Consider the following 23,886-nt stretch of genomic DNA (forward strand, 5'->3'; position numbering starts at 1 on the left):
CTTTTCCTCGCTACACAGATACAGTACAGAGGAAAGAATGCCAGTATTTCTAGCTGTTCGCCTTCTATATATTACAGCATTATGTTTACTTTGCCACCAGGTAGAGAGAAAATGTGCTGTTTACATGTGTTTCTGGAACAAAAGTAGTCTGTCTTAATGGTGATGACACAGGATTTTTCTGTCCATCTTTTTGTCCCCCCTTAAAAAAGTGTTAAATACATAATAAGATATAATCCATATCAGGTGCCTCTGTATACTGTACACATTTAAAGTCTTAGTCTTTTTTTGTCATCATCTTCTCCTCCCTTGTCCAGCACTGTTGCCAGGTCAGGGTCCATTATGGACCCTATTGATCCATATGGCATATTTATTGGAGCATAGTTTCATGCCCGATGCCCTTCCTGCCGCAACCCTCCAAAACCGGAAACAACCATTCATACCTATGGACAGTTTAGAGTAGCCAGTTCACCTGGCTACATGTCTTTGGACTGTGGGGGAAACCAGAGCACCCAGAGGAAACCCACACAGACATGAGGAGAACATGCAAACTCCACACAGAAAGGCCCTCGTCAGCCACTGGGCTCGAACCCAGACCCTTCTTGCTGTGAGGTGAAAGTGCTGACCACTGTACCACCATGCCATCTATTACAGTTTTTTTTTTGTATTCATCATCTCATCTCATCTCATCTCATCTCATTATCTCTAGCCGCTTTATCCTGTTCTACAGGGTCGCAGGCAAGCTGGAGCCTATCCCAGCTGACTACGGGCGAAAGGCGGGGTACACCCTGGACAAGTCGCCAGGTCATCACAGGGCTGACACATAGACACAGACAACCATTCACACTCACATTCACACCTACGGTCAATTTAGAGTCACCAGTTAACCTAACCTGCATGTCTTTGGACTGTGGGGGAAACCGGAGCACCCGGAGGAAACCCACGCGGACACGGAGAGAACATGCAAACTCCACACAGAAAGGCCCTCGCCGGCCACGGGGCTTGAACCCGGACCTTCTTCCTGTGAGGCGACAGCGCTAACCACTACACCACCGTGCCGCCCTGTATTCATCATATTCAGTTAATTAGAAGAGTCAAAATATCATGTGGTGCAACCATCTGACCCTTCGTCCAATGTTGAAAACTGATCTGAAATAGCTGCAAATCTTTTTATATTTTGATTAACCAAATTTGGTATAAAACTGGCATTTGCATTTATAGTTGTTTCATAAGATGCTAATTTGTCAAAAGTTGCTCACTGTAGTGGTTAGCACTGTTGCCTCACGACAAGAAGGTCCTGGGTTCGAGCCCAGTGGCTAACTGGGGCCTTTCTGTGTGAAGTTTGCATGTTCTCCCCGTGTCCGCGTGGGTTTCCTCCGGGTGCTCCGGTTTCCCCCACAGTCCAAAGACATGCACGTTAGGTTAACTGGTGGCTCTAAATTGACCGTAGGTGTGAATGTGAGTGTGAATGGTTGTTTGTCTCTATGTGTCAGCCCTGCAATGATCTGCTGACTTGTCCAGGGTGTACCCCGCCTTTCGCCCGTAGTCAGCTGGGATAGGCTCCAGCTTGCCTGCGACCCTGCACAGGATAAGCGGTTACGGATAATGGATGGATGTTCATTTTACCAATGTGATGTAACCCTTAAAAACTGCAGAAGTGGGTAGCATGATCGTCTTTCCAGTCTCCAGGAGTGTGGAAAGAAAATTCAGATTATAACAGAGTCCTACATTCATACCATTTCACGTTTTATATAAATATACACTGTGTATGTACACAACATGACAAATGTTCTATGCTTGATTTTTATATTTTACATTTTGCCCTTTCAAAGTTCTTATTGGGTAATGACAGTTTTATAGACCATAAAATTGATACTTGCACAGCTATTATGAATCTTATGTTTATAATTGGTATTTGGATATTGGAACCCTGCAAGGATTATGATCTTACTCATCCAGTTTCATGTTATGTGTCAGAGAATTTTTATATTTTGAGTCACTACTGGGACATGCAAGCCAAACAGTCCATAATTCGGTCCATCAGTGTCTCTCTTTTACTTCAAAGCCAGTTTTCCATGCTCATCATAATTTCCTGTAAACCCTACATGACCTAAAACTGCTTCAGGAAATCTCTCTAAAATGGCATAGAAATACAAAACTACTGCAGAATTTCAAAATAACACAAAAACCTCCAGGCAAGATAAAACCTGACACAACCAGCAGTCCCCACTGATATCTACTGGTATAGTGTGCCTGATAGGTTTGAACCCCTAAACATGATGATAACCAAACAGCAGACCAGTCACTGTGGAACGTGATGTTTTGTTTTGTTTTATGACACATCTGTGTAATTCAGCAGGAATGTAGTAATAGACGGACATACTAAAACCAGGGTTTTGGATCGACAGTTACATCACATTACTTTACTTTTTTACTTTAATGGCATTTAGCAGACGCTCTTATCCAGAGTGATGTACAACATACCCAGAGCAGCCTGGGGAGCAGTTGGGGGTTAGGTACCTTGCTCAAGGGCACTTCAGCCATTCCTGCTGGTCCAGGGAATCAAACAGGTAACCTTTTGGTCCTAAAGTTGCTTCTCTAACCATAAGGCCATAGCTTCCCCATTCAACCCGTTTTTTTTTTTTTCTCCTGTGGGATGTCCTGTCAAGCTAAACTGCTTTAAAATAAATTCAGAGATGGAGTTTGGATTTACTTTGCTCCCTTTTTTCTCGTGTATCAGAGGTGACCTCCCTTCGGGCTAGTCATGATCACCTTTTGAGATTTGAAGTTTTCAAATAAACCACATTCACACTTGTATTCATATGCATTTTATAATGTGTTTTTGTTTTCCTTTGAATCTTTCACAGCTTTTCTTAGTGGACATGATCAGTGGAGATAAATTGGCCCGACTAAAGTCCAGCCTCAGTTTGCTGCATGACACCTTAAAAAGGTAAGAGCTGCGTCAGCTAGTGTGTAACATCTTTTTTTTTTTCCAGCAACTCTTCCATTATACTAGCTCTTATGTAACACACCCAGCATGTTCTGTGTATAATCAAGTAGAAATCATAGTGTTTGTGTATTTAGATCGCCTAAAGTTCGCACTTACTGTTTACTCTCAAGTCTTGTTCATTGTTCAGTGGATCAGTTAACTTGGATATTAAAGCTAAAAACTCTCATGATACCGAAAACAACTCTGAGGCTCATACTGAAGTTTGTTGTTGTTTTCTACACATGCTGCACTACTTAACTTTAAAGTATACAGCTGTGAAAGAGTAATGACTCATAATTGCACTATCCGGTGTCACTCAGATGAGGATGGGTTCCCTTTTGCATCTGGTTCCTCTCAAGGTTTCTTCCTATGTTCTCTCAGGGTGTTCTTGCTCATTAGGGATGTGAATCTACATCCATATCCACATTTTTGTAAAGCTGCTTTGCGCCAATGTTCATGACGAAAAGTGGTATTGAAATAAAATTTAATTGAATTGTTTAGGTAATTTAAGTAAACAGTTTTCAAAAGGTTACAAAGTCTTTGCCGATATGAAATGAAAAAGATGTGCTCTCACTTGGAACCTGTCTTTCATTTGCAGCTCTTCTGTGAGGATTGTCTTAAGGAAATAGATCGGTTTGTGGTGATTTCTATAAGAAACCGCTGATACGATAAAAATGGACTTACTCAGCGGACCCAACTTATACTGTTCTGTGCAACAACTCGAATGTTTGGCTGCAGCCCATCCAGACAGCATCAGTAGACAAGTAACAATCTGGTGAAATATACAACATATCAGCTTTTAGAGCAATTCCAGCGTTATGGACGTGACACTTGAACTCAAAATGGCAACAAATGACCCAGTGCATGTTTTATTGTCTCCCAGTATTTAAACAGGTGTTGCATATTTTAAGGCTGTACCATACTGGAGAAGTGATAGAACAAGGACAATTCCCATAGTACATCTAGGGCATGCCAGAAAATGCCAATAAAAGATGCGTTATGGATGTGACAGAAAAAGTATCACTTTTCTTGGGTGACTGTACATTTTTATCAAACTCTGTGAAATTGTAAACCTAATGTCGAAATGGAGATATCCATTTGATAGAGGGGTCCAAGGTGAATATTAAAAAATCTTCGTTTAAAATATTTTGTATTTCATGCAGAGTTTCGGAAGGAAAAGTCAGCGTTATGGATGTGACGAAATTCCGTTATGGATGTGACGCGTCTGAAATAGACATGGCATATGTTTAGAAAATCAGCAATTTAACCACCATAACCCTTTGAAAAACTCTCTAAATATCAGCTAAAACTATCAAAGTTCTTAAATAATATTTAGGATGGCTATTGTTTTGCTGTTTTGTGGATTTTAGCATACATTTCTGTGGCTTGTGGCAATAATATAGAATTGTACATGATCAAAGTTGATTTTAGCTTGGGTTTTACATTATAAGAAAGAAAGACTGACATTAAGGCGAAGGGAACAATTCTTGTGACAAATTGGTTCAACTTATTCACATCTGTAAAATACAGGCCTAGGTGATATCTCTGGGAGTGGTTTTGATGTATTACATGTTGCTTTATTTTTGCATGGTGAGGTTGACATTTACATGGAATTGCCCTTTAATAGGCTTCCTTCCCCTATAGCTCTCAGGAGTCTGAGCTGAAACTGCTACAGGAGGTGAAGTGTTTCCATGCAGAGGTGAAGCAGCAGCAGCAAGAGTTGGAGAAGGCCGAGCTGTTCAGTGAGGGTCAGCACACGGATGGCAGCTGCATGAGACAACAGCTCTTACAGTTTCATAACAAACTCCTGGAGGCTGCGGAGAGAGAGCACCAGCTGCAGTACAAACTCGAGTGGTGCGAGGCTTTCTTCTGAGTCTTAATCCTTATGGTCTCTTCTTTTCTAGTATTGGATGGTAAACTCACACAAACTGTAGAGTCTTGCATTATTATTCAGTGCCTTAAATTTTTCTATCTTTTACAACTTGGAGGGGGAGGATCCATATGTCATGGATCTAGTGTTGGCAATTTAGTGATATCCACACAGTTGTGTTCTTGACAAGTCTTGGACCCATAGGGGAAGCAGAGAGAAGGTTAGAGAAACAGCCTTGGGCCCAAAGGGTTGCTAGTTCAATTCCCTGGACTTGCTGAAGTGCCCTTGAGCAAGGCACCTAACCCCCAACTGCTCCCCAGACCCTGGGTATGTGTGTGCTCATTGTACGTCACTCTGGATAAGAGCATCTGCTAAATGCCTGTAATGTAATGTAATGTAGTGCTTGAGATTGGTCTTGGTCTCGAGACCACTTGTTGAAAGTCTCGTCTTGGAATTGATCACATTTTTATGCGGTCTTATCTCAGTCTCAGACATAAAGGACTCTGGATTTTATTTCAATACTAGTCAAGACCACAACTGTGTGGATTTCACTAAATTGCCTGTGCATTGTCTGATTTATTTGTTAACATTGTTACTGTGATTGGATGTAAAACTTCCTGCTAACAAATGCAACCAATAACATGACTCATTGCTAATTTGAATTTTTGTTAGCGTTAATGGCTGTCACAGCTCCCTGCCCCCTTCACATGCACTGGTCTGGTCCTGGTCTTGACTCAGTCTCACCCTGCCTTTGTCTTGGTCTTTATACAATCTTATCTTGGTCATGACCTCAGTTTAGGTGCTGTTGACTGCAACATGATGCAAAATAGCCTATAATAGTACGTTGGTAGAAAAAAAAAATGACATACTGATTTACAAATAAAATTCTTACTCTTCAATGCGTTGCTGTAAAACCCGAACTAAATTAGAGCGGCGGCTACAATTATCGACACCTTAACAATTTTTTGCCATTGCAAAAGTAGAAAAGACTTTCAATACGTAAATTGTGCATGAATAATTACTCAAACTTCCACTGGAAAAAAAACCCGAGTTGATTCCCAATTACTTAGCGTATCAGATCACGTGACATCATTCCACAATTATCGACATCCAGATGATTATTTATTTTAAAAAAATAATCAGTATGTGGTATTAAGTTAAGAAAACATAGTTTTCATTTAAAATTTGTTTTCCATAGACTTATATTTAGTACAAAATATCTTTTACATAAATATATCGATGTTGGTGTTTATATAAATGAGGAAGTAATTCTAATGTTTGTAAACAAATGAACTGATAATTTTAACCTATCAGAAAATCTTTTTGTTCCACTTTCTACCCACTGTCTAAGTATTTTCGTAGATTACATTTCGTTAATCATTCGTCGTTGTTTGTATTAATTTCTAGTTTTGTAGTTTACCAATAAATGTCAACAGGCAATTGACATTGTAACCACATGAAAATCCAGGTCAAAGGTTGATTTTTTTTTTTATTGAGATTTTAAATTTACATCTAAAAATATAAAATGTCTACTGATACTGTAATATGTGGTCGATATTTACAACAAACTGCAAAAGAAAATATTTTCTGAATGGAATAGAAAAATCTGAATATTTCAAGTGTGTAATTTTTTATATGTTAAGATTTTAATTCTGGTCTAATTCTATTTATTGCAATCGGATTCCAAATATTCTATAAGCTTCATTCTGTTATGGATCAGAAAAAAATGATTATAAATCACAGCACTTTTTTTTTTAAAAGTACTTTATCTACTTCAACAATGTTACACAAAGATCGATCCATAACAGTTGTAAATGCCACTTCATTCCACAGGGTGTCGATAATGGTGGACACCGGTTAAAGTGATCACTATTATCGACACCTCACATGACTTCTCAAACGCGCGTTTAGATACAAAATGGCGACTGTCAAATGAAAGAGTAAGAAACAAAGTAGGTTTTGACAAGGAGATCATGAAATATCGGTGAATTTGATCAGTAAAGACACGTCCAGGATCTTTCCACCATGCTTACCTGCGATGATAACGTCCGGGTTTTCCTCAAATTGCTGATCATGCTAAAAAAAAAATTCCATCTCAGGTAACGAGCTGTGTCATCAGACGACAAGATCAAAGGGCGAGGGGGCGGGTCTTCCGGTGGATTAATTAACCAATAATAACTGTTGGAACTGAAACTTCATCTCACCTCATTATCTCTAGCCGCTTTATCCTTCTACAGGGTCGCAGGCAAGCTGGAGCCTATCCCAGCTGACTACGGGTGAAAGGCGGGGTACACCCTGGACAAGTCGTCAGGTCATCACAGGGCTGACACATAGACACAGACAACCATTCACACTCACATTCACACCTACGGTCAATTTAGAGTCACCAGTTAACCTAACCTGCATGTCTTTGGACTGTGGGGGAAACCGGGGCACCCGGAGGAAACCCACGCGGACACGGGGAGAACATACAAACTCCACACAGAAAGGCCCTCGCCGGCCACGGGACTCGAACCCGGACCTTCTTGCTGTGAGGCGACAGCGCTAACCACTACACCACCGTGCTGCCCGAACTGAAACTTACCTTTGTAAAATTGTTTTTTATTGGTAAACCTGAAAAGGTGTTGATAATTATGAACTGTCGATAATTGTAGCCGTCGCTCTAGTTCTGATGCAAGTAGTTATCACATAATTAGATGGAGTTCACCTGTGTGCAATTAAAGTATAAGGTGATTTTTAGTATTAAAAAAAGTCCACAGAGTTTGTTAGAGAACATACCTAGACAGACATCATGAAGACCAGCAGTTATCAAAACAAGTCAAGGGTTAAAGTATCAGGGTTTGATTTTAAAAAAAAAAAACCCAAAAACTCCCAAACTTTAAACATCCCATGGAGCACTATTAAATTCATTAGTAAAAATGGAAATAATATGGAACAATCACTTCTTGACATTGGACTAAGGAGTAACCAAGAGGTGATATGTAAGGCTGCAGTCACATTACAGCTCGCAATGTTTTACGATGGGTTATCGATGAAAATGAAGCGTTTTAGTAGTGATGCATGGTGATGTTTACTTTGTACAGGTGAGCTAAAAGTTGTAGTCACACAGCAGGTGAACACTTGGCCCTTTTTTTTTGAGGAGACCTGGCGTTTTTCCTAGAAGGCATGCTTGAGGGTTTTGTACATATCGGCGTCTGGCAGGAGAATGATCACTGATGTTTTGCTTAATAGATTTCAACAATGCATGACATCAGCGCCAACCAATCAGCGACAATCACAAATGCTAACCGTCACTGTTGCCAAACATTTGCCAAAAATTCATTAACCCTTCACCCAACCAGTTACGTATCTCGGCAAAGGATCGCCAAATGTAAATGCGTTTTTCAAGTTTTGGTGAAGGTTAGTCTATGGCTTGCTGCTTTATTGCCAAGGCTTACATGAGCATCGGGATATGGATTCGAGACAAATACATCTCAAGAGGCTTGGCAAAGTTTCCCTGAGCTTCTAGAAATATTCCCAAACCCATCTGTGAGTATTCACTGTTTAGTTTAACAAACAAAAACATTATCACCAGATTTCAATGCATGCATTGAAATTTTTCGTCACGTTTTTGGCCACTCACGAAATGGAGACACACCAAAAAAACAACTCGCGAACCTCAGAAAATATTCACCGTCCATCGCACGATTGGTGGCGATGCTACCAATTTTACATTGCCAAGTATTCGCAAATCCATCGCAAGCTATAGTGTGACCAAGGCCTAACTCTGTACATGATGCTACTATCTGCATGCTTCACTGTGGGGATGGTGTTCACAGTAGATAAGCAGTGTTGGATTTCTGCAAAATGTTCTGTAGCTCTTTGTGTCAGGGACTAAAAAATAAATTTTGGTCTCATCAAACCAGAGAACCTTTTTCATGTGTTTGCTCACTGTCCAACATGCCTTTTGGCAAACCCCAATTAACATTTCATAGGGCTCACCATTTGTCCAGAAAGCCCAGGTTGTGGTTGTCCTGTGAACAGCTTCTCCCTTCTGAGCTGTGGATCTCTCCTACTCTTTCAGAGTTATACTTTACCCTTTTGGTTTTTTAATAAACAGGTTACTAGCTTTTGTTGAATGGCCTCCTCTTGTCTGTATTCTTTCCATTTTTTTAAATAATGGCTTTAATGGTGCTGTGTGTGGGATTTATTTTAAACCAAATCCTTAATGATACTTTTCTAGAACTTTGCCCCAAATTATTTTGATAGGACCTCAGTCCTCATATATATATTCCAGGTCCAGTTATATTGAGTTTACATGATACTTTAATTGCACACAGGTGGACTCCATCCATCCATCTAGCCGTCCATTATCCATAACCACTTATCCTGTACAGGGTTGCGGGCAAGCTGGAGCCTATCCCAGCTGACTATGGGCAAGAAGCCAGGTACACCCTGGACAAGTTGCCAGATCATCGCAGGGCCGCCACATAGAGACAAACAACCATTTGCACTCACATTCACACCTACGGTCAATTTAGAGCCACCAATTAGCCTAACCTGCATGTCTTTGGACTGTGGGGGAAACCGGAGCACCCGAAGGAAACCCACACGGAGAACATGCAAACTCTACACAGAAAGGCCCCCTTTGGCCACTGGGCTTGAACCCAGAACCTTCTTGCTGTGAAGCAACAGTGCTAACCACTACACCACTGTGCAGGTGGACTGCATTGATGAATTACCTGAGATTTGATGCCAACTTTGGTTGTGGCAGAACTAATTTAGGGGTTTTGGAGTAATGGGGGTGAATACTTGTGCAATCACAACTTTTTTATTTGTAAACAATTTTGCAAACTATATTGATTTTTCCTGCCACTTCAGTATTATGTGTGATTCTGTGTAGATGAAAGACTTTTATTATTATTATTATTATTATTATTATTATTATCCCAATTAAGTCCATTTCAGTTCCAGGTTGTAACATGACAAAATGTGGAAAAGTGCAAAAGGGTTGAATAATTATCCAAGACACTGTATATATTTGAAATGTATAGCATTAAAATTGTAAAACTGTGTGTGTGCATGCGTGCACGTGTGCATGCAAGATATAATCAAGCTCACCATAAATTCTAATATATAGATTTAGGCACTGCCTAAAAGCGGAGCACCCATCTGTTTCTGGGTTGTAGAATTTTTGTATATCATAGCCAGCCTCTTTTGTTTTAATTCTTTACCATTATAGTTACTATACTGTTTCCTTATGTTGTACAAAACGTCGGGCGACAACAGCAACAAGTTACTCACTACTCTACTGTCCCGACTACTACTCTACTTCACACTTCACTACTCACTTCACTAGTTGTTGAGTTTCCTTTGGTGGCAGGCACGCACACACAGGACCGAGACCATTAGAAAACAACTCGATGGGTTTCTTTATGTATCCACACTCGATGCCTATGGAGTTTCGCTCGCGTGGGCCTTTTGCCCATGCAGGAGCTCCGCTATTATTCTATGCTACCACTATTCTGTTTTTACACTAGTCTGATGTAGTCCATAAGAGTTAAAATGTTCTGTCATTATTTTTGCTTTTCAGCCTCCAGGAGGAAAAGATCTGTCTCAAGAAAGAGGTCGAAAGCCAACCAAAGTCTGCAGTAAGTATACCACAGACCAACTGAAAAATTACTGAAAAGATGATTTAGAAACGGCAGCACGGTGGTGTAGTGGTTAGCGCTGTCGCCTCACAGCAAGAAGGTTCTGGGTTTGAGCCCAGTGGCCAACAGGGGCCTTTCTGTGTGGGGTTTGCATGTTCTCCCCGTATCTGCGTGGGTTTCCTCCGGGTGCTTCGGTTTCCCCCACAGTCCAAAGACATGCAGGTTAGGCTAACTGGTGGCTTTAACTTGACCGTAGGTGTGAATGTGAGTGTGAATGGTTGGTTGTTTCTATGTGTCAACTCTGCAATAATCTGGCGACTTGTCCAGGGTGGCGACTTGCCCATAGTCAGCTGGGATAGGCTCCAGCTTGCCTGCAACCCTGCACAGGATAAGTGGTTACGGATAATGGATGGATGATTTAGAAAAGCATTACAGTTTTTGAGTGATACACCTATTATCTAATGCATTATTGTGAGACTTTACACAGCCATGACAGGTTCACAAGTGCAGCAAATTAGGTTTCGAAGTAAAAGTAACTCAGTTCACTGATACGTGACATAGGGAACGTTCATATTACCAGGCTGAAGTGACTCAAATCTGATTTTTTGCTTTAATGTGATGCAGATCTGATGTTTTCAGGGCTGTGTGGATATAGAAATATGATCTTTTCAAATCAGTTTTGAATCACTTTCATATGTGGTCTTAAACCGGATACATATCTGATTCGTGGCTATGTGACATGAATGAGGATGGTCACATTTTTTTGTCTATACACATGTGCTAAACAGTGTCTTAATGTTAGGGTTTTGCTGGGATTCGAACCTGGTTCGTTGGTGTGATGATCCAGCAAACCCCCACTAGGCCACCAGGGGGATGACTCAAATGCAGAGGCGTGAGGCGGAAGTAGAAAAAGAATCAAAAAGGTTTATTTAAACTATATACACTATATACAGGGCAAAACAAAAGACAAAAAAAACCAAAGAGTGTAATCCAAAAGAAAAGCAAAGTGCAAAAATACAAAAGCTAAGAAGATCAAAAAAACACAGTACAAAGGAAACTGGAGATAAACATAACAGCACAAAGACTCCGTGACAAGAGGACTGAACTCAGGGGTATAAATAGACAAACTAATTAAGGACACAGGTGAAGATAATTAGGCAATTAACACAAACACAAGACACAGGAACAGTGGCGGCCTCTAGAGGCCAAAATAAACACGACATGAAAAGGAAATAACAGCGGCCTCTAGAGGCCAAAACAGTCCTAGTCCTAACAGGACCCCCCCCTCTAGGAGCGTCTCCTGACGTTCCCAGGGCGATCCGGATGGGCCGAATGGAAGTCCCGACATAGTTCTTTATCAAGGACATCCCGAGCAGGAACCCAGCAGCGCTCCTCAGGACCATAGCCCTCCCAGTCCACCAGATATTGCAACCCGCCGCGGACCCGGCGGGAGTCAAGCAGGCGATTCACAGTGAACACAGTCTGCCCCTGGAAGATGCGGGGGGGTGGGGGGTTCCTAGGGGCAGGGGCATACGTAGACGTCAGTACGGGCCGTAACAGGGAAACATGGAAAGTGGGGTTGATCCTCAGAGTCCGGGGCAACTGGAGCCGGTAGGAGACAGGGTTCACCCTGCGCACCACCTTGAAGGGGCCAATGTAGCGAGGAGCAAGCTTGCGGTTCTCCACCCGCAGTGGAAGGTCCTTAGTGGACAGCCAAACACGCTGCCCAGGGCGGAAAGCGTGTGCAGGTCTTCTATGGCGGTTGGCCTGAGTCTGGTTGGTTCTGGAGGTCTGTATGAGGGTCTTCCTGACCTTGCTCCAGGTCTTGCGACACCGTCTCACATATTGGTTGACCGAGGGCACCCCCGCGTCCTCCTCCTGGTCCGGGAACAGAGGTGGCTGGAACCCGAATTGGCACTGGAATGGCGACAGCTTGGTGGCCGATGACTGCAGGGTGTTGTGGGCGTACTCCGCCCATGGCAGCCAGGTGCTCCACGATGTCGGGTTATCCATAGCCAGGCCTCGCAGGGTGGTTTCCAGGTCCTGGTTGAGCCTCTCCGTCTGACCATTGGACTGTGGGTGAAACCCAGAGGAGAGGCTGGCAGTGGCTCCGATGACCTTGCAGAACCCGTGCCACACTCGGGAGGAGAACTGGGGCCCTCGGTCTGAGACGATGTCCTGTGGAAGACCAAAGACTCGGAAGACATGATTAAACAAAAGTTTCGCAGTTTCAAGAGCAGAGGGGAGTTTGCACAGTGGTATGAAGCGGCAGGCCTTGGAGAATCTGTCAACTAAGACCAAAATGACCGTGTTACCTTGTGACTCAGGGAGACCCGTGATAAAGTCGACTGCCACGTGGGACCAGGGACGCCGGGGAATGGTCAGAGGATGCAGGAGACCCTGGGGACGCTGTCGTGGGTTCTTGGTTCTGGTGCAAACCTCACAGGACAGGACAAATGACCTTACTTCCTGCTCCATGTTAGGCCACCAGAAGCGTCTTTTCAGGAAGTCCAGGGTCCTCCGAGCTCCCGGGTGGGCGGTGAGAGGGGAAGAGTGACCCCACTGGAGAACCTTGGCCCGGGCTTGATGTGGGACGTACAAGAGGCCTGGTGGCCCCGTCCCAGGACCGGGGTCCTGGCGTTGGGCTCGTCGGACAGCCTCCTCAATACCCCAGCGGACAGGGGCCACAATCCGGGACACAGGGATAATAGGCCCGACTTCATTCTCCCTGTTAGTGGCAGAGAACAGTCTGGACAGTGCGTCAGGTTTGGTGTTCTTGGAGCCGGGGCGGTATGAGAGGGTGAAGTCAAATCGACTGAAAAACAGGGCCCACCTAGCCTGTCGAGGGTTCAGTCTCTTGGCTTGCTGGAGGTACTCCAGGTTCTTGTGGTCAGTCCAAACCAGGAATGGATGTTGTGCTCCCTCCAGCCAGTGCCTCCACTCCTCAAGGGCCAGTTTGACCGCTAGCAGTTCTCGATCCCCCACATCGTACCGGGACTCAGCAGGACTCAGGCGGTGGGAGAAGTAAGCGCAGGGGTGCAGCTTTCCTTCCGAACGTTGAGAGAGCACCGCGCCGACACCACTGTCCGAGGCGTCCACCTCCACGATGAATGGTTGGGAGGTGTCCGGGAGAACCAGAATGGGTGCCGTGCAGAAGCGGTCCTTGAGGTCTTTGAACGCCTTTTCTGCCTGAGGAGACCAGCCATAAGATCCACCTGTCCCTTTGGTGAGGTCTGACATGGGTGCTGCCACAGAACTGAAGTTCCTGATGAACTTGCGGTAGAAGTTAGCGAATCCTAAGAACCGCTGAACCTCCTTAACGGACTTGGGAGTAGACCAATCCCGGACGGCCAGGGTCTTGGCAGGGTCCATTTGGAGTTGGCCTGTCCGTACAATAAATCCCAGAAAGGAGACCTCGGGAACATGAAATTCGCATTTCTGGGCCTTGGCGAACAGATTGTTCTGTAGCAGCCTCTGGAGAACCTGGCGGACATGGTGGCGGTGCTCCTGCACGGTCTTGGAAAAGATAAGGATGTCATCGAGGTAGACAAAAACGTATAGGTTAATCATGTCCCTTAAGACGTCGTTGATTAGGGCCTGAAAAACAGCTGGTGCGTTGGTGAGTCCGAAGGGCATCACCTGGTATTCGTAGTGCCCAGACGGGGTGTTAAAGGCAGTCTTCCACTCGTCTCCCTGTCGGATACGGATGAGGTGGTATGCGTTCCGTAGGTCCAACTTGGTGAAGACGGTGGCGCCTTGGAGCAGGTCGAAAGCTGTGGACATCAGCGGAAGGGGATATCGGTTGCGCACAGTGATCTTATTCAGGCCCCTGTAATCAATACATGGTCGGAGCCCCCCATCCTTCTTGCCGACAAAGAAGAAGCCGGCTCCAGCAGGTGAAGTGGAGGGTCGAATAAACCCAGAGACCAGGGCATCTTTGAGGTATTCCTCCATGGCCTTGCGTTCTGGCTGAGAGAGTGAAAACAGTCTGCCACGAGGAGGGGTAGTCCCAGGGAGCAAGTCGATGGCACAGTCGTAGGCCCGGTGCGGAGGAAGAACGGCGGCCCTGCTCTTGCTGAATACCTCCTTGAGATCCCAGTACTCTGTGGGAACTTGAGATAACTCGGTGAGATCAGGGGGCTCGGCAGGAGACACAGGAGAGCTAGAGAGCAGACAAGAGGCATGGCATGCAGGGCCCCATTCCACAACCTGGCTAGTTACCCAGTCTATGCGAGGGTTGTGGCGAGTAAGCCAAGGAAGGCCTAGAATAACTGGGAACTCAGGTGAAGGAATCAGGTGCAGGGATATTTCTTCCTTGTGACCTTGAGACTGGAGGAAGACTGGAGAAGTAACTTGAGTGACTCTTCCATCACCTAACGCTTGGCCATCGAGGGCAGACACAGACAGAGGGACTTCAAGAGGTGCAGTAGGTATATTGATGCTTTGGGCGAAGTGAATATCCATAAAGTTCCCAGCCGCCCCTGAGTCTATCAAAGCTTGACAAGAGTGGACAGACTCACCCCAGGAGATGGAGACCGGGATGTAGATTCCTTGGCCAGGGAGTCCGGGAGAGAGAGTAGGCCCCGTCACAACCCTCCCTCGGCTGGACGGGGCGGTCCTTTTCCCAAGAGTTCGGGACATGATGCTCGGAAGTGACCAGGCTTGCCACAGTAGATGCAGCACTTGTCTCTCCTTCTGCGCTCCCTCTCAGATGCGGAGAGGCGAGTACGACCCACTTGCATGGGTTCTGGACAGTCACTGAAGGAGGTAGACGGTCTCCAGGTAGAGGTAGGGAGGCTGGGGGGGCTCAAGGCTTGGTGGCGTTCTCTCATCCTGTTGTCCAGACGAATAGCATGTGAGATGAGGGTTTCGAGGTCACTTGGGCATCCAATAGAGGCCAGACCGTCCTTGATGGGGTCAGACAGACCATGGTGGAAGGCTGACACCAGGGCAGTCTCGTTCCATCCACTTACTGCTGCGAGTGTTCGGAACGAGATGGCGTAATCTGCGACGCTTCCTCCTTGCCGGATGGACATGAGCTTTCGGGCTGCGTCGGTACTGATGTCTGCCTGATCGAAGACCCGAAGCATCTCTTCAGAAAACAGCTGGAAATCAAAGCACTCAGGTCCCTGTCTTTGCCAGATAGCAGTAGCCCAGGCTCGCGCCTTACCAGCTAATAAGGTGATCACAAAGGCAATCTTGCGGCGATCCGTAGTGTAGGTGGTAGGCTGAAGCTCAAAGGTGAGTTGACACTGGGTAAGGAACTCTCGGCACTCACTGTGCTTGCCGTCATACCTCTGTGGTGCAGGAAGGCTGGGTTCGCGAGGTGAAGAAGGCAGCATTGCAGGAGGCACTGGAGCAGGAGTGGGAGCTGGATCAGGAGCAGGAACTGGATCAGGAGCAGGAGATGCAGGCAGAGATGTCAGCTGTGCCAGGGTTTTCCCAATTTGCTGAAGCAGTTCCTCGTGGCGAGCGAGGGCCTCACGTTGGCTGGTGAGCGTACGTCCATGAGCGTCCATGGTTGCTCCGAAGCGTGTCAAAGCTGCCATAATTCCCTGAAGGTTGGCCGGGTAGACAGTTGAAGCAGCCTCTGCTGAGTCGGTCATGACGGAGTCTTTCTGTTAGGGTTTTGCTGGGATTCGAACCTGGTTCGTTGGTGTGATGATCCAGCAAACCCCCACTAGGCCACCAGGGGGATGACTCAAATGCAGAGGCGTGAGGCGGAAGTAGAAAAAGAATCAAAAAGGTTTATTTAAACTATATACACTATATACAGGGCAAAACAAAAGACAAAAAAAACCAAAGAGTGTAATCCAAAAGAAAAGCAAAGTGCAAAAATACAAAAGCTAAGAAGATCAAAAAAACACAGTACAAAGGAAACTGGAGATAAACATAACAGCACAAAGACTCCGTGACAAGAGGACTGAACTCAGGGGTATAAATAGACAAACTAATTAAGGACACAGGTGAAGATAATTAGGCAATTAACACAAACACAAGACACAGGAACAGTGGCGGCCTCTAGAGGCCAAAATAAACACGACATGAAAAGGAAATAACAGCGGCCTCTAGAGGCCAAAACAGTCCTAGTCCTAACACTTAATCAGCAGCACAGCACAACAACAATAGAGGAGAGCTACAATAGCTGAGAAAACAGCAGAAGCTAGACATCTGGCTTTTATCAACTTCTTGACCTGATCATATGAACGGTTTGCCATACTCCAGAGCAAAATGCAATGCATACATTAGCTACTAGCACGTCCATTTAGTCAGTTTTAATACCATAAGTCATGTCACAAATACAACCCCGATTCCAAAAAAGTTGGGACAAAGTACAAATTGTAAATAAAAACAGAATGCAATGATGTGGAAGTTTCAAAATTCCATATTTTATTCAGAATAGAACATAGATGACATATCAAATGTTTAAACTGAGAAAATGTATCATTTAAAGAGAAAAATTAGGTGATTTTAAATTTCATGACAACAACACATCTCAAAAAAGTTGGGACAAGGCCATGTTTACCACTGTGAGACATCCCCTTTTCTCTTTACAACAGTCTGTAAACGTCTGGGGACTGAGGAGACAAGTTGCTCATGTTTAGGGACAGGAATGTTAACCCATTCTTGTCTAATGTAGGATTCTAGTTGCTCAACTGTCTTAGGTCTTTTTTGTCGTATCTTCCGTTTTATGATGCGCCAAATGTTTTCTATGGGTGAAAGATCTGGACTGCAGGCTGGCCAGTTCAGTACCCGGACCCTTCTTCTACACAGCCATGATGCTGTAATTGATGCAGTATGTGGTTTGGCATTGTCATGTTGGAAAATGCAAGGTCTTCCCTGAAAGAGATGTCATCTGGATGGGAGCATATGTTGCTCTAGAACCTGGATATACCTTTCAGCATTGATGGTGTCTTTCCAGATGTGTAAGCTGCCCATGCCACACGCACTAATGCAACCCCATACCATCAGAGATGCAGGCTTCTGAACTGAGCGCTGATAACAACTTGGGCCGTCCTTCTCCTCTTTAGTCCGAATGACACAGCGTCCCTGATTTCCATAAAGAGCTTCAAATTTTGATTTGTCTGACCACAGAACAGTTTTCCACTTTGCCACAGTCCATTTTAAATGAGCCTTGGCCCAGAGAAGACATCTGCGCTTCTGGATCATGTTTAGATACAGCTTCTTCTTTGAACTATAGAGTTTTAGCTGGCAACAGCGGATGGCACGGTGAATTGTGTTCACAGATAATGTTCTCTGGAAATATTCCTGAGCCCATTTTGTGATTTCCAATACAGAAGCATGCCTGAATGTGATGCAGTGCTGTCTAAGGGCCCGAAGATCACGGGCACCCAGTATGGTTTTCCGGCCTTGACCCTTACGCACAGAGATTCTTCCAGATTCTCTGAATCTTTTGATGATATTATGCACTGTAGATGATGATATGTTCAAACTCTTTGCAATTTTACACTGTCGAACTCCTTTCTGATATTGCTCCACTATTTGTTGGCGCAGAATTAGGGGGATTGGTGATCCTCTTCCCATCTTTACTTCTGAGAGCCGCTGCCACTCCAAGATGCTCTTTTTATACCCAGTCATGTTAATGTCCTATTGCCAATTGACCTAATGAGTTGCAATTTGGTCCTCCAGCTGTTCCTTTTTTGTACCTTTATCTTTTCCAGCCTCTTATTGCCCCTGTCCCAACTTTTTTGAGATGTGTTGCTGTCATGAAATTTCATATGAGCCAATATTTGGCATGAAATTTCAAAATGTCTCATTCGACATTTGATATGTTGTCTATGTTCTATTGTGAATACAATATCAGTTTTTGAGATTTGTAAATTATTGCATGCTGTTTTTATTTACAATTTGTACTTTGTCCCAACTTTTTTGGAATCGGGGTTGTATGTTTTTTGCTGCTGGTGATGCAGATGACTCGTGCAAAAATGTATCAATGTGCACATGCGTGCTGCTTCAGAGGATAGATATGTTCACACTATAGTTAGATACAAATCACTTGTAATTATGAATGTCAACCATCTGATCTGAGCAAAAAAATCAGAATTGAACAATGAAACTTATAATGTGAACGTAGCTTTAGGTCTGGCTGCTCTGATCAGATTTCGGATTTTTTTTTTTTTTTTTAAGTCTGTGAATTTTGACGGCATGTAAAGTTCATGTTTACATCACATATACAAGAAGCATGTTATCTTGGTGGTGCATGAAATAAAGTGGAGCAGGCAAGCCTCCTACCTCTCTGATACAGTCTCATTATTTTTTATAAAACCTGTGTCGCAGCTCCACATTGCCATGTGGTAAATTTTGGTTTGTTTATGTCAACTATTTCTGCTTTCTGGTACAGTGTCATTACAACTTCCAGGGGAAAAGTTATTACTATACCAACCAATGTGAATAAGACTGAAATGAGGATTGGCACATGGATTGAATCTGATCACTTGGAATATATAATGTGTACAGGCAATCAGGAAGATCAGATTCAGACCCCGTCCACACGTAGCTGGGTATCTGCTAAATCGAAGATATTTTTCTACGTTTTGGCCTGTCATCCACATGAAAACACATCAAAAACGAATATTTAAAAAAACTCCGGGCAAAGTGAAGATTTTTGAAAACTCCGTGTATGCCTTTTCGTGTAGACAGAGATAACCGGAGTTTTGCGTTTTAGAACGTCACAATCTGCACCAAAAAAATGACAACAAATCTGCCCTGACGTTAAATGTGCGACCTTTGTTTACTGCAGAAGCCAGATTAAGCATGGACAAAGAGTAATGGATCGGAGTAGTGCCTTGAAAGCGTTAATTATTGTGCAGGTGCTATTTACATGTTTAATTTTAGAAGCCCAACTACTGACAAGATTCCCAATCAACGTTTTCTTGTGTCTTTTGAAGTTTATACTCCAAAATTGTGTTTAGAAGCAATCCTGTCTCCGAGTCTGTCCAGACGAACGAGCTTGGCGCCATGTTTTATGTTTAGGCGGAAGTGACGCCAACAGAGGGCTATTCTGATGTGATTAGGGGGTAGGATTTGGGGAAATAATGCCATCTACAGGTTTGGAATGCTTATGAATGTGATTGAAAACGCAGATGTTCGGTTATGTGTGGAAGGGATTTTTTTCGAAGACGAGGTGGTGTGGATAAAACATTTTTATAAACGGAGGGGGGGGAAAATGTTTGGTTTTAAAAATACCCGGCTACGTGTGTACATGGCCTCAGATTGGATATGCAAAAAAAAAAGGATTTGGACTGACACTCTGAACATAGCTAAAGTGACTCAAATCTGATTTGAAAAGACTGGATTTCTGTGTTCACACAGCCGTGAAAAAATCGGATCTCTGTCACATTAAACCAAACAAACAAACAAAAAAATCAGATTTGAGTCACTTCAGCCTGGTAACGTGAACATAGCCAAAAACTAACTTAACATATTTTAACAACTATGATACTGTATCCATCCATCCATTATCCATAACCGCTTATCCTGTGCAGGGTCACGGGCAAGCTGGAGCCTATCCCAGCTGACAATGGGCGAGAGGTGGGGTACACCCTGGATAAGTCGCCAGGTCATCGCAGGGCTGACACATAGAGACAAACAACCATTTACGCTCACATTCACACCTACGGTCAATTTAGAGCCACCAATTAGCCTAACCTGCATGTCTTTGGACTGTGGGGGAAACCGGAGCACCTGGAGGAAACCCATGCAGACACGGGAAGAACATGCAAACTCCACACAGAAAGGCTCCCGTCAGCCACTGGGCTCAAACCAAGAACCTTCTTGCCATGAGGAGACAGTGCTAACCACTACATCACCGTGCCACCCCATGATACTGTATTCAAATGACAATTACACATGACCCTAGCTTCTACACTGAGATCTGGAGTGGAATGTGTGATAGTGGCTCTTTCAACAGGTTCCTAATCCAACATTTGAAAACAGAAGGGGGTGTAAAGTGATTGAATCTTTCATTGAAGACAATAATTTCCTCCAAGTAGCTCTTGTGTCAAATTAGGAAGTGTCTAAATATCAGATCACCACTCTCAAGAAAAAGGAAAAAGGTAGAGTGAGCCTCACCATGTTGGAATGAGTAGATGTGTTAGGCATGGGCTACGTGATGTGTGGATGCCCTGCAGGAGAAACGTAGACCTTTCCTTTTGTGGTGAATATAATCTGCTTGAGTAAGTTCAACCTGCCCAATCCACAAGGACTCTGAATTGCTGATTACTTCAACTTTGAGCTTTCCTGCCCCTTATCTTCTTTGGTTGTGGAGCAGAACGTCCAAGCAAATTGAGAGATCAGTGAGCATGTTGAGAGAGGCTTGATTGTTATAGCATAGAGTAAATTATTGCCAACTGTTATTGTTCTTGTTCTACCACAAGAGCCTGCAGTAAACCAGCTGTATACATGTATGGTAAAGTCTTCTGTTAGATGGGTGATTTGGATAGGATGCAAGTGGTTTATTTAAAATTGACAAGCAATCCAAAGTGCAAATCCAAAATCGTAGTCAAATAACATACAAAGATCAGGCAATTTGCCAACAGGATTAAACAAGGCCAAAGAGGGTTAGTGTTTTTCTGTTGTGTGAAGAGATGCAATCAGCTGCTGCAAAACATACTGAATGAAGCAGTTCCTTTCTATTGAAGGCTTTATGTCCTTGCTGTTGACAGTTTCTAGTTCATCTGCCAAGCAGACTTGTGTGGACGTCCATAATACCAGACTATCAGTACATGCATATCCAACACAACACCTCCCTGCATTCCAAAGGTGTGATTTTTTTTTTTTCTTGTCATTGAGGTTTACTCCTCTAGGCGATTAAGTTTTCATCAGTCTCCTACCCTTTGACCTGACTGGCTTGGTTGGACCTACCAGGAGAGTTCTTTCCTGCCAGTATAGCTCTCCAGGTTGTAGGGGCACGCAAGCCACTCCACCACATCAAGGTACTTAATCCTGTGGTTGGTATGTTTGATGTTCATCTGAGGATGCTCCAATGATGATGAAAGAGGGTTAAAAAGGCTAACAGGGTTGTCAACAAAGAAGCCAAAGTCAAAACCAGAAACAAGAATGGGGGGGGGCTTAATGATATCATGGGAACAATCTCTGGAGAGATTTCATAAAGAGTGCATGAAGTCTGGTGAACTTGAAGGTGTGACTGAGTCATATGACTAGGTTTGTAGTTTGAGAGTCTAATGGGAATTGGGATCAGGAGTGTTGTAATGACCTGGTGGTTTCTAGGGAATTGAGTTAAAAGGAAAACAAAACCCAAAAATAAATGCCGTTTGCTGGTCACGGCAAGTGACCACGGTTCCCCGCCACCCATGCGCCTCTAACCATTAGGCCATGGCGTCCCCACACACAGAGATGAACAACCATTCACACTCACATTTACACCTATGGGAAATTTAGAGTAGCCAGTTGACTGAATCTTCATGTTCTTGGACTGTGGGAGGAAACCAGAGCACCATAGTACAACCCCGATTCCAAAAAAGTTGGCACAAAGTACAAATTGTAAATAAAAACAGAATGCAATGATGTGGAAGTTTCAAAATTCCATATTTTATTCAGAATAGAACATAGATGACATATCAAATGTTTAAACTGAGAAAATGTATCATTTAAAGAGAAAAATTAGGTGATTTTAAATTTCATGACAACAACACATCTCAAAAAAGTTGGGACAAGGCCATGTTTACCACTGTGAGACATCCCCTTTTCTCTTTACAACAGTCTGTAAACATCTGGGGACTGAGGAGACAAGTTGCTCAAGTTTAGGGATAGGAATGTTAACCCATTCTTGTCTAATGTAGGATTCTAGTTGCTCAACTGTCTTAGGTCTTTTTTGTCATATCTTCCGTTTTATGATGCACCAAATGTTTTCTATGGGTGAAAGATCTGGACTGCAGGCTGGCCAGTTCAGTACCTGGACCCTTCTTCTACGCAGCCATGATGCTGTAATTGATGCAGTATGTGGTTTGGTATTGTCATGTTGGAAAATGCAAGGTCTTCCCTGAAAAAGACGTCGTCTGGATGGGAGCATATGTTGCTCTAGAACCTGGATATACCTTTCAGCATTGATGGTGTCTTTCCAGATGTGTAAGCTGCCCATGCCACACGCACTAATGCAACCCCATACCATCAGAGATGCAGGCTTCTGAACTGAGCGCTGATAGCAACTTGGGTCGTCCTTCTCCTCTTTAGTCCGAATGACACGGCATCCCTGATTTCCATAAAGAACTTCAAATTTTGATTTGTCTGACCACAGAACAGTTTTCCACTTTGCCACAGTCCATTTTAAATGAGCCTTGGCCCAGAGAAGACGTCTGCGCTTCTGGATCATGTTTAGATACGGCTTCTTCTTTGAACTATAGAATTTTAGCTGGCAACGGCGGATGGCACGATGAATTGTGTTCACAGATAATGTTCTCTGGAAATATTCCTGAGCCCATTTTGTGATTTCCAATACAGAAGCATGCCTGTATGTGATGCAGTGCCGTCTAAGGGCCTGAAGATCATGGGCACCCAGTATGGCCTTGACCCTTACGCACAGAGATTCTTCCAGAATCTCTGAATCTTTTGATGATATTATGCACTGTAGATGATGATCTGTTCAAACTCTTTGCAATTTTACACTGTCGAACTCCTTTCTGATATTGCTCCACTATTTGTTGGTGCAGAATTAGGGGGATTGGTGATCCTCTTCCCATCTTTACTTCTGAGAGCCGCTGCCACTCCAAGATGCTCTTTTTATACCCAGTCATGTTAATGACCTATTGCCAATTGACCTAATGAGTTGCAATTTGGTCCTCCAGCTGTTCCTTTTTTGTACCTTGAACTTTTCCAGCCTCTTATTGCCCCTGTCCCAACTTTTTTTAGATGTGTTGCTGTGATGAAATTTCAAATGAGCCAACAATTGGCATGAAATTTCAAAATGTCTCACTTTCTACATTTGATATGTTGTCTATGTTCTATTGTGAATACAATATCAGTTTTTGAGATTTGTAAATTATTGCATTCCGTTTTTATTTACAATTTGTACTTTGTCCCAACTTTTTTGGAATCAGGGTTGTAGAGGACCTGGGTTAGAGATCTAGGCACATAATTTAGGAGAGGATAACTCAACTGTTATAGGCTAATTTGAACCCAAGGAACAACTTGTGTGCCAAAATTGCTATCTGGGGCGAACAGGCCAAAAATTACCAATCCAAGATGGCTGCCAGTAGCCATATTGAAAATATACATTTTTGAACCACTCACCATAGAAGTATGTGCAATACCTCATTTTAACGGTTTTTGGATATGGGGAATCCATTAATGACATCATTTTCATGATTGAAGGAAAAGGGAAGAAGCTATGGTCAAGGGCAAGGTAAAAAAAAAAAAAAAAC

General features: G+C 43.6%; 1 protein-coding gene across 1 annotated transcript in view; it reads left to right on the forward strand.

The window, feature by feature from the left end:
• Nucleotides 1-23,886, forward strand: part of ccdc146 (coiled-coil domain containing 146) — a 121,954-nt gene that overhangs the window by 6,295 nt on the left and 91,773 nt on the right. The window contains exons 2-4 of the mRNA XM_060914275.1: nt 2,865-2,947; nt 4,631-4,840; nt 10,429-10,486. Of these exons, the coding sequence (XP_060770258.1) occupies nt 2,865-2,947; nt 4,631-4,840; nt 10,429-10,486 (351 nt within the window). The remainder of the gene's footprint in view (nt 1-2,864; nt 2,948-4,630; nt 4,841-10,428; nt 10,487-23,886) is intronic.

The sequence above is a fragment of the Neoarius graeffei genome, chromosome 2 (assembly GCF_027579695.1).
Source record: "Neoarius graeffei isolate fNeoGra1 chromosome 2, fNeoGra1.pri, whole genome shotgun sequence".
In the NCBI taxonomy this organism is placed as follows: Eukaryota; Metazoa; Chordata; class Actinopteri; order Siluriformes; family Ariidae; genus Neoarius; species Neoarius graeffei.